This window comes from Trichomycterus rosablanca, chromosome 12 (assembly GCF_030014385.1).
Source record: "Trichomycterus rosablanca isolate fTriRos1 chromosome 12, fTriRos1.hap1, whole genome shotgun sequence".
Taxonomy (NCBI): Eukaryota; Metazoa; Chordata; class Actinopteri; order Siluriformes; family Trichomycteridae; genus Trichomycterus; species Trichomycterus rosablanca.
Window position 1 is genome coordinate 5,953,915 of NC_085999.1, and position 12,101 is coordinate 5,966,015.

Here is a 12,101-nt window from a genome sequence, read left to right on the forward strand (position 1 = left end):
ATAAGTTCCGTAAACAAACACACAAAGAACAATGATGACTGACTTGTTGGCTTGATGGTAAAAGAAAAATGAACAGACTAATTGTTGTTTTTAAATCTAGCGTGAACTGACTTTAGATTTATAGCAAGCAGCTCCACCTTTTGGCATCTTTAAATAGTTTTGGGGTGGCATGGTAGATGGATGGATGGATGGATGGATGGATGGATGGATGGATGGATGGATGGATGGATGGATGGATGGATAGATAGATAGATAGATAGATAGATAGATAGATAGATAATCCTCGCTGGGTAGGTCTTGGGTCTTGGGTTTGATTCCCAGGTGGAGCGGTCCGGGTCCTTTCTGTGTGGAGTTTGCATGTTCTCCCCATGTCTGTGTGGGTTTCCTCCTGGAGCTCCGGTTCCCTCCCACAGTCCAAAGACGTACAAGTGAGGTGAACTGGAGATACAAAATTGTCCACAACTGTGTTTAATATTAAAAACTTAAACTGATGAACCTTGTGTAACGAGTAATTACCTGTCATGAATGTAAAACAAAGTGTGTAAAACATGAGGTTAAAATCCTAATAAAGAAATTAAATAGTTTTTTGTTCAGAGCAAACTAACAAATACACTTAGCAGAACTATGGGTTTGTAACAGTACTCACAGCAGGACCGTGTACATGAAGAACTGTAAGTGTGCATTAATGCTGGTGATTTAGTTTTTTTGTGCATTTTGATGATCTGTAACTTCACTTTTAGAGGAAGAGCTGTCATCGACTCAGCCACGGAAGCTGCTCCCCCTCCCAAAGCTCCCTGTCCAACATAGGTCAGTTTTACCATTCCATCTTGCCCTTTTTCCATTCTCTTCCTTTTTATGCTGTTTACTGAATATGCTCCGCTGTTCTTCAGCAATCCACATGGCTCAACCATGGTTCCACAGCAAGCTATCTCGAGATGAAGCTCACAAACTCATCACCCAGCACGGACTTATTGATGGGTATGTCCTACTGACCATGATCTTATGTAATACTCTCTAAATATTGTGTATGTTTTATCTCAGCATCATAGACTTACCTATAATGCTACATCTTGTTCATTGTTCAGCGTTTTCCTCTTAAGAGACAGCCAAAGCAACCCCAAGACCTTTGTCCTCTCCCTGTGTCACTCACAAAGAATCAGACACTTTCAGATCGTCCCTGTAAGTACAATTTTTAAGTTCAGCTTATCAGTTTAACATCTATCCATGTACTACAGTAGTAACATATATCAAATTATGGGGTCACTCATTTTTCAATCAAAACCACTCTAGTATTGCTTAGTCAAAGTGACAATGAGGAAACGTGGTCAATAAACTAAAAGGCAGTTAGGCAGATTAACTGCAGTTTCACATTCACTCATTTTTATTATAATAGACTAAGGGTGTGTGTATATTTATCAGCTTTGGTTTGATTAAAACTAACCCTATTGCGATTGTTAAAAAGTATGAACACTTTTTTTCAAACTCTGGTGCACACTGAATAAGAGGACAGACCGTCTGTGCAGGGGGGTTTGGTCAGTTTCTAAGTGAATTCTGAAACGGTTCATTTCAGTTATGATCACAATACCAACCAAAGGCATCTAAACACACCAGACACAGAACGTGATGTCTCAAGAGGTGACACTAATCATAACGTGAGAGAACAGATTCCTTTTTATGGTGTGTGCTGCGAAGGAATTTCTAGGACTGTTTTTATCCTGTTATTCATTTTACCACCATTGGCCACAATAATCAGAATCAGATTTATTGGCCAAGTATGTGCATACACACAAGGAATTTGGTTCTGGCTGATGGTATCTCTCTAGTATAAATACAGTATACAAGCAATTTATACATTAAACAATAAACACAAAATATACAAACTATAAGACTTTATACAAGCAATATATAGAAAATGTATGGACATGTGCATGTATGTATGTATAGTATTCAGTGATCAGTGTATGTATATACATATAAGCAGAGGTACACAATATATACAGTATTAACATACCACATTAATACAGATTCAATTAAATAACTGTACTTAACTATATGACTGCTCTATATATATTACATAATTAGCCTAGGATATCTATTATTTAAAAAGAATCCAACATTTATTATTAATGATCCTACAAAAATGCTCTGTGACCCCATTTGCATCTCAGGTGACCCCATGTGGGGCTTCGACCCCAAGGTTGAGAAACGCTGGGATAAAGAGAAATGTTTTCTTTGGTTAATGACACTTTTTTAAGGCTTTGTAGTGTTTATGCATTTGTAATGTTAAAGCTTTTACATTTTGTTCTTAAAGGTTTGCAATCTTAAAGGTTTTAAAATTTGTATTACTATAGTACCCTTACAGTTACTTTATCTGAAAATGTGGCCTGGGCAGTTGCACAACCTGATATTTCTACCATAAGAATGCAAAAAATTTCACATTTTATTATAATGCACAAATACTGTTGACATAAAGGAGGTGTTTCATATAAAATTGGACAAAAAACATATGTCAGAACAATGATGTGTGTGTATGTGTGTAAGGTTGAGGATGACGGCGAGCTCTTCTACAGCCTGGATGATGGAAACACACGCTTCAGTGATCTGCTCCAGCTGGTGGAGTTCTACCAGCTGAACCGAGGCGTGTTGCCCTGCAAGCTCAAACACCACTGTGCCCGAACCACCCTGTGATCTACTCCCACAAAAACCCCTGTCCAACTGCTCAGTGGGCACCTCCAACACCTTCTTTCCTAGTCCCAAAATCTGTCAGCCTCCACAACCTCAACCACCCTGTAAATCCCTGGCTAAATCCCCTAGAGAGGCTCGGTAGTTCTGTTTAACCCCCTGCACACCATCACACTTCCATACAGATTCACAGGGTGACCCTGGACAAATTGCCAGCGCAGCTCGTGCCTTGGACAGGAAGAGGGAATCCGGACAGCCTAAATAATGGACTCTTCCTGTCTAGTTTCACAGTTCAGCCCAATGTGAATTTAGGGTATTTTTAATAGTGGGCATTGGTGTGAGGCGAGATGAAACAGACTTGAGTAGGTGAAAGGACTTGATGGGTGCTGTTAGTGCGGGGAGAATAGTCTGCTTTAAGACTGTTTCACAATAAACGAGGAGCGATGCGGTTATGAGATAAAGTTTTTGGACGATGTACTGTAAGGGCCTAAACGTACAAGGATTGACAGTACAGACCGACGATCAGAATTCTAAGCTCTTTCTGATATGTGAGGGGCTTATGGTAGCAAACTGTCAATCAAAGCTCAGACAATTTTGTTTCCATTTTCTGTGAACAGAAATAACAGACGTTGGTTACAGCCATAATTACTCGTGCACAATAAGCTGAACCTGTTGCTTTTGTCAGCAGGACGAGGGGTTTCAGAGGATATGGACACCCTCACCCTTTGTTTGTTTAGGTTTTCTTTTTTCTTTTCTTTTTCTGTTGTAATCATGTGAAAAAAACTAACAAAAAAAAAACAATTCAGGTATTTTATAAAATGTGATACGTGTAGTTTGTTCGAGAGGTGTGTTTGCTTGAGAGGTAAGTCGTTACTCAGTGCATGCTATAAGCCACTTTCTGTCTACATGCGATGGCTGTTCTGATACACACTTTTATACAGTCTGGGATTTACCAGAATTGGGAATGTACACCCACACAGACACGCACACACATCACAAACACACACATACATGCAGCACGCGTTAACAATACTGGATCACACTAGGCAGTGTTGTGGGGCCAGACATCATTTTATAATGAAAATACACATATGGAGAACAATGATAAAAAGTTAAATTCAAATTATTAAACCAATTCTTTTAAGCTGTTCATCTAAGTCAGGGTTTTTCAAACTATTTTTCAAACGACTGACATTTTGTTCACAATTTTTACTAGACCCAGGCAACACAAAAATGCATCTAATTCCCTCCACAAGGGGGCGTTCGCATACACGTTTATACACAATTTTGCATACAGTTCATTCATTCATTTATTTTCTTAACCGCTTATCCACTTAGGGTCACGGGGGTGACCGTGCTGGAGCCTATCCCAGATTTTCAATGGGCGCAAGGCACACAGTAACACCCTGGACGGGGCGCCAGTCCATGGCAGGCCAGACACACATACACACACACACACACACACCTATAGGACAATTCAGTGTCTCCAATTAACCTGACTGCATGTTTTTGGACTGTGGGAGGAAACCGGAGCCCCCGGAGGAAACCCACGCAGACACAGGGAGAACATGCAAACTCTGCACAGAAAGGATCCGGACCATCACGCCTGGGGATCTAACCCTGGACCTTCTTGCTGTGAGGTGACAGTGATACCCACTGAGCCACCGTGACGCTGCATACAGTTTATGTGCCTGTTAAAATCTGTTTGTTTAATTATTATTATTATTCTCAGCGACCCATGCTTTCAGCCCGACCCCAGGGTTTGAAAAATCCTGATTTAAGTGATGCTTATCTGACCCCCCCCCCCCCACACACACACACACACACAAACACACAGAACTTACTCTATCATATACCTTAAATATAAATAGCTAGCATAAATGATGTATGCATAAATAAATGGGCAAATCTACCTAGCTTTAGTGCAAGAAAAAATCCCTAAAATACCAAGAAGTTCAATAATATTCCAAATCTTGGCACTCCTGCATAATCCGGATTTTATTGGCTATTGCTCAATTTGAAAAATGTCAGTGATGTTTAATGTGCAATGGCGGGACTGTCACACACTTCATGTTCATAGCTATAGTAACATAAGCAAGCTAATAACCTGTTGCACTATCCTATCATTGCACTGGTTGATTGTATCAGCTCTAGAGACAAGTTTGTTCTGTTGATTTTGAATAGTAGAAACCTACGACGGTGTATTAGGGCCACTGTAAAAAAAACATTTTTATGTTTTGATTTCAAGAATAAAGTCGAATAAGTTTCGATTTCGAGATTAAAATCAAAATATTATAAGAATAAAGTCGAAATATTATGGCCAAAGAGCTTGAGCTTGCAGCTTTCGTGCACTTGTCAGTTCAGAGTGTTATTGTGGTTATCCAATAACCTGCGATTATTTTTTGGTGGTTGTTTGAATTGTACGCTCCCATCCATATGACATGATGACTAAACCCGTCAATGCAATCATTTATAGCGATGCCATACGGCTTTAGTTTATCGTACGAGTCCATAAGGCTCGGTTGCAGTACTGCTGACGACGCAGACGCCGAGCGCACCGGTGATGCACGTTCTTCTAAATAAACCCAGTTTATCGCAAAGCCATTTCATCGTCCTTATACTAATAACAAACTGGTGCTGATGTGCAGGAGACTGAGGATTTCTTTATTTGTGAAACCGATATGAAAGTATAACTTTACCAGATCATGAACATCCCTCATTTAACACAAGGAGGTTGCTATGACCATAATATTTCCACTTTAATCTCGTAATTATTTCGACTTTAATGTAAACAGACTTGAAATCGAAACTTATACGAATTTATTCTCAAAATAATTTCGACTTTATTCTCAAAATCGAAACTTATACGACTTTATACTCAAAATCGAATCTTACAAATATTTTTTCTTTCACATGGCCCTAATACACTCGTAGAAACCAGTTCATTAGGAATGGAGACATTTATTCGATGGCAGTGGTAGCTCAGCAATTACGATTCTAGACTATTATTTAAGGTTGGTTGCTGGTTCTGAGCCTACAACTGCCAATCTGCCACTGCTGGGTTCTTGAGCAAAGCCCTCAACCCTTAACTGTTTGCTAAAATGCCTTACATGTACGAGCAAAATAACACTACAAGCATAACAGTGTTGGAAATTAAAATAAATAAGTCTGTAAAAATGATGCTCAAGAACAGACCTGCCACGTAATTTATTTGACTTTACGACTGTTTAACTGCTCTGCTGCGCTTTCATGAGTGACAGTACAAAGCTTAGTTCACTTTTAAATAGTACTGTCTACTATTTCATGAAATCTTTTGTCCGTTTCCAGTAAGCATCACATTTATTTTGGTTGTATTGCCTTATTTCAGCTTAATTAAGAAACACTGCATTGGATTGCTGAAGTACTACGAACCCACAATCCCAAAGCCGCACCCAGCAATCGAGGACGTCACTGTAACCATAGAATTGCAGATATTTTTGCACAGAATTAAAGTGACTCCAGTCACATTCCAAACAGCTTTACTCCCTCAAACCTCACTTTACTTACTAGCTAGATTTGCAGGCTGAATAGGGTAAAATTTTAACAGAAGAATAAACTAAAACATTAGCATATAGATACAAATAGGATATGCATACAAACTACACTAAATACTGTAATAAAACTTTAAATACATACATAAGTTCAAAGTCTTCTACCCTTGCAGTTATCCATTTTGCTGAAATCTCATTTTCATGAGGTGATTATTAATCTGCTAACTGGTTTATTTGGTTAATGTTATATCAGGGAAGTTTATATCCAGAACCAGAGCTGCTGAAAAAATTCACTGTTAAGCTCTGTTATTAATGGCAGAGGCCACACACAGCCCCAGTTATTAACTATTACCACATACAGTGTATAAATACAGTGTTTTAAATGTTTTTGTTTTGTGTGTATCATGTTCATTTCACACGACACATCATTGTATGCAGAACTGTTATATTATCTGAATTTTACTTTGTGAGCTTACATCAATGCATCGGCCTGAATTCTTGCTGCGGCCTGAATGTACCATGTACATAACAAATCATACTAGATACTGTTACTAATACAATTGGTTGGCAGCACAGTGGCCTCACAGCAAAAAGGTCCTGGGTTTGATTCCCAGGTAAAGCAGGTCCAAAGATAAGCAATCAGGTTCATTGGAGCTACTAAAATTGCCCTAGATGTGAGTGTGTGTGCGTGTGTTTACTCTGTGATGGACTGGTGATCTGACTGGGGTGTTTCCTACCTTTTGCCCGGTGAATTGCACCCATCGTGTCCCGGAATAGGATAAAGCAGTGTTAAAACAGACAATCAATGAATTAATAAAACAATTTGAAGTGTACCAGTTTCACAAGATTTAGTAATGTACCATTTAAAACACAGCCAACCTAACAGCGAGATAACAGCGATACCTTTATAGGCGTGCTGTTCCCAATCTATTATGTCTGACCTCCCAACCACTTTTAAGCCAAATGTTGTCACATTTTCCCCTTCGAGTGTTCTTGTTAATCATCTTGTTGATCATATCTAGCCCTGTAAAACTACACCACAAGTGGTTTCTAATAGAATGTAATAAATTACTTTATTACATGTTTAATAATTCATATGTTGTATAAAGATTAATATTATGAATATTATGAATGCGTGTAATGATTCAGGTTAACAGTTTTTCACACCTGACGTGGTAAGTTTGTGCTTTACAGAACAGTAAAGACGACCACTACAATCGTAGCCTGCCAATGTGCTGTTTCTTCAGGTCGTGAAATGTGTGAAAAGCTATTAGTGATAAAAACTCACTTCTGACTAACATGTTGTACTGTATAAAATAAAGAACAATGTACTTGATGATAAATACATTTGAATACTGTAACGTTTAAGTATTTGAGTTAAAAACCAGGAAAAGACTGTCCTTTATATCAAAATGCATATACCGGCTGTAATATGTTTTTGTGGAAAAGCAAACACACTGCTTGAGTAATGTTTTGTAATCTTTAGTATGCAAAATGAACTGAACTGAAGTGAAAAGAACATTTGAAATTGTTTTATATCTCTGGATAAAAAAGAATCGGAAAGGTTTTGGTTTGCCATGGTTATTGCACTGTAGTCGAAACACTGGTAACTTTTTATTTCCAATGCTGAGGGATTACTGTGACTCTGACATTCTTTTGGCAAAGTGTAGATTTATGACTGCTGCAATATTCTCGTGCTTCTGCTCAGAAATGCTTTGCTTTTTTGATACCGACTCTGACAGTGTAGTGGATGTGAAAGGACACTGTTTCTTTATGTCAACTATAAAACTGGCTTTGTTCACCTGCAGCTACACTGTCATCATTAACTTTTCTTATCAACTATTTACATGATTAATAGCACAAAGTGAAAGTCGTAAGGGGCATGTATGTCAGGGCAGTCCTGGGATTTTTATGATTTGAGTAACTTTACTTAATGACTACGAACATATTCTTTAAAACAAAAACCTTTTTAATTTAAAGTTCTTTAAAATGTTTATTGTGCTTTTTGAAAAATCTGCTAGATTAAAATAGACATACTGTACAGCTACAGACTTTTCTGTGCCGAAATAACTTGGCTTGATTAATTGCAACTTTTCACTGCTACAATGGGGAAGACTAGGATGCTCTGTCTAGATCTCAGTAAGTTCATCGTATATTTAGTTGAAGCAATTTCTAAACAACTTCAGCTCACACATTTATTTGTACGAACAGTTGCATCTGGGTACAAACTACATGGAACAGGGGCACATGGGTGGCACAGCAGTCTAACACGCTAGCCCTCAAAAACTGTTAAAGGGGTACTGCCACCCTAGGTCATGGCAGGGGTCTGCAGCAGTACAGAAGAGATAAAACTGGGTAACTGGGTATGACTCCATTGGGAGGAAAAAAATACACAAACAGACTTTTAAACTCACATGAAACGAACATGGCTTCTTTACCAAGGTACATTTCTGAACAGTAAGTTGAATTTCCTTTATTTCCCTGCCTTATGTAATATCAGTTGCATGGACTTGTTGACCTTGTGGCGAGCTGTAGTTGGAATAGTGCCTATCTATAACAGTTAACAATAGTGAAAACCAGCCACATACAGGAAGGAAGAGGGTGAAGAACACTGTTGTCACCACAACAGTGACATTAATATAGTGTCAAGAATTTAAAATTGGGAGGAGGCAAATACCCTTTACAGCACTGTAACATCTCCAACGAGTCCGAGACTTCTCTTACTATCATTGTATGTGTTTGCTCAGTTAGGGAAACTCAGTCCGTAAAACATTTAAGTTTTTGAACATTGATTTGAGACTCAGTTCTAAGTATTGCAATTAAGATACATGTTTTTATTTTAGATGAAACACAGTTTAGCACTGCATGGGCTGCTATTTCACAGCTTATCTGTTGTTGTCCCGAGATATTTTTAAACCAATCAGAAACCTTTATATGATATATCTACATTCATTTATTATTTGCTCATTTGAGGTGCTTAATAATGCATGATTTCTACGTAACTCACCAGTCAGTGAACACCACACATATAAAACACCCTACAACCAACGTGGCAGCACCTGTAAGAACCCCACAGAGAGAGATATTTACAGCAGAGTTATTAAAAGCAGCAGTCATAAAATATTCATATCTGTCTAAATAATTAACAACAATGGTACAATTACAGTGTGAAAAAGCTCTTAAGCACTGCAATACATTAATTGATACAGGAATTAAAGCAAAAACAAAAGTGGATGAATACTGTTTTTCTTCAACTCCATAATTGATTTCCATCTACAAGGCCCGGGCGTAACTACCGGGGGGGGAAGGGGGGGAGGTGCTCTGGGGCCCATGGCGAAGGGGGGGCCCTCCACGACATGAACTCAAGCCCCCACTGCACTGCTTTTTTTTTTTATCTGAACGTTATTCTATTGTTTTTTGTTTCTTGCTGTTATTTTAGCACACTGTATACTCATGTTTGAAGCACTTTGCAATAGAACACTTTTATTTGTAGTATTACTATTCAGAACTATTATGTAAATTTTAAATATTTACTGGATAATAATGAACACCAGAGAAGAAACAACATTAGTTTTCATGTAAAACATGCTCAAAGTGAACAGCTTTAAGTAATATAGCCAAATTTTTTAATATTATATTGAAATATTATTGCTATATTTTTTGTTGATTTCGGCATTACTATGCTGTTTGTTCATTTTTGTTATGACTGCTACATGTTGCTGGCTTGTCTTGGATTAACTAAGCTTGTGCATTTTGTCTACTATAAATCTCCAATGTGTATTTATTTAGCATTTAGAGTTTTAGATAATTTTGTGCTTGGTCATTAAAGTGCACTGCGTTTTAATGGTTGGTTGTGCTTGGTCACAGAGGTGGGCACTCGAGTTTCTGATGCACTGAAGTCGCATACAGACTTCAGACTTGACTCCCGACTCGTCCGTAATGACTCCCGACTCGACTCGGACTCGTCAAAAATAACTCGTGAACAAAATGATTCTTTACTTTATCATCCAGGCAGTAAAACTCCTGATGTGACGAGTGGGATCCAGATACTTTGTGACCATAAATACAGCCATAAATAAAGCCGTACGCGGTCGCCCTTTGTAAAAAAGTACAGTAATCCCTCCTCGATCGCGGGGGTTGCGTTCCAGAACCCTCAGCGAAAGGTGAAAATCCGCGAAGTAAAAACATGTGTTTATATGGTTATTTTTATAACCCGATTCCATCGGCTTTAGCATTTAGCATCTTGTCATTAAAACCAATGGATTGAGGTAGCACAGCATGCTAACGTCAATATAACATCTCTCTTCATGTAACGATAACGGTTACATTTCCTGACAAGCCCGAACTTGCAAATAAAAACACTCGGTACAAGTTTATACAAGTTAAAAATCAATAATATTTTATTTACGTTTGAAAAGAACTCCATTCGTTTGTCCGTACCTTCAGCCATGTTTATTTTTCTGCGAGAGAGGAGCACCTGACCCGCAATGAATTCTGGGATTGCCTTGATCACTAAGGCAGCGTCGGATGCTCACTCGTTTTTGAGTGAAAATAACGTTGAAACGTTAAGAAGTGAGGATATTAAGGCATCTAGGATTTGGAACAGCCTCCTAATCGGGAGCGCGCACAGGATGACGTAAAATGCGTCTATGTAGAGAGAGAGCTAGCTTTTCAAACACACCCCTTGTCTGCAGAAATCCGCGAACCAATGAAAAATCTGCGATATATATTTAGACATGCTTGCAAATAAAATCCGCGATAGAGTGAAGCCGCAAAAGTCGAAGCGCGATATAGCGAGGGATTACTGTAGCGCCTTTTTAACTCGCGGTTGGTCTCTGGTTTTGGCCGCTTTTATGAATGGTTGTTTGCATGGAACAGTGTTTAGTTTTTTGAGTTTACCTGCGTTGACTCCAGTGAATTTCACTGATTCTGTTGGAAATGCTTGTGAAGCTGGACTGTTCAGCAGTTTAATGTAAGTTGATGCTGGTTTATTGAACGTTTGAGCAACCTGCACTTTTAACAATTGTGTGGTGTTGGCTAAGAACCACTGAGCTTTTTATGTTTGTGTGTATTGTGTTTATTTTGTACTCTGTGAAGCAGAGCAGTTTATAGGTGTGTTTAAACAGAAAAAGAATCACCTAATCAGTTATGTGGGTTTATGTGAGGATGAGTGTTTACAGAGCAATCTATTATCTTTAAGTACCAAAGTAACTAGAACTAACAGGTAGGCCTTGTACATGGTTTGGTTTTATTAACACAGCTTGCCCTGTCTGCTAATGGTGGGTAGTTTAAAGGATCCTACGAGGATTTTCTTCTCCTTTACTGTTTTTTATTGGTTATTTTTATAATGTGCTTATAGTAAAAGTAGCCAACTGGTATAAATCAGTGTGTATGTTTGATAATGTTTATGAGCAGCAACTGGTGAAGACCATTAGGCCTGAGCCAGGGTTTGACTTTAAAGATTATTATTATTATTATTATTATTATTATTATTATTATTATTATTATTATTATTATTAATGTGTGTCACCATCGTCCTGGCACGATGTTCCTATTCCTTCATCCATTGATTTGCATGGTGTAGTGGGCTACCAGCTGAAACATTTTTTTCCCTGAACTTCATAATTAAGAATTAAGATAATAATATTAATAATATATTGATAAAATAACTACTAATGATACCATTGTAAACAAAATGCTTTAAAAGTATAAATTAGAGTATAAATTTAACAAAAGATTTAGGAGTAGTACACTGGTAGTCAGGGGCGGTTCGTTCCTTAGGGCGATCGGGCGACGCACCACCAAAGGACGAAAGGGAAGAAATGTTTCTATCACAGCTGTGACTGTTCTGGAGTCTGTCTTGCCTTGGAATATCGTAGTCCAATCAGC

At 38.2% G+C, this 12,101-nt stretch overlaps 1 protein-coding gene across 1 annotated transcript in view; it reads left to right on the top strand.

Moving 5' to 3' along the window:
* The window catches only part of grb14 (growth factor receptor-bound protein 14), a 93,132-nt gene extending 85,119 nt beyond the window's left edge, over positions 1 to 8,013 (top strand). The window contains exons 10-13 of the mRNA XM_063005657.1: positions 741 to 807; positions 891 to 978; positions 1,086 to 1,179; positions 2,542 to 8,013. Coding sequence (XP_062861727.1) covers positions 741 to 807; positions 891 to 978; positions 1,086 to 1,179; positions 2,542 to 2,688 — 396 coding nt within the window. The 3' untranslated portion in view covers positions 2,689 to 8,013. The remainder of the gene's footprint in view (positions 1 to 740; positions 808 to 890; positions 979 to 1,085; positions 1,180 to 2,541) is intronic.
* The last annotated feature ends 4,088 nt before the right edge of the window (positions 8,014 to 12,101 follow it).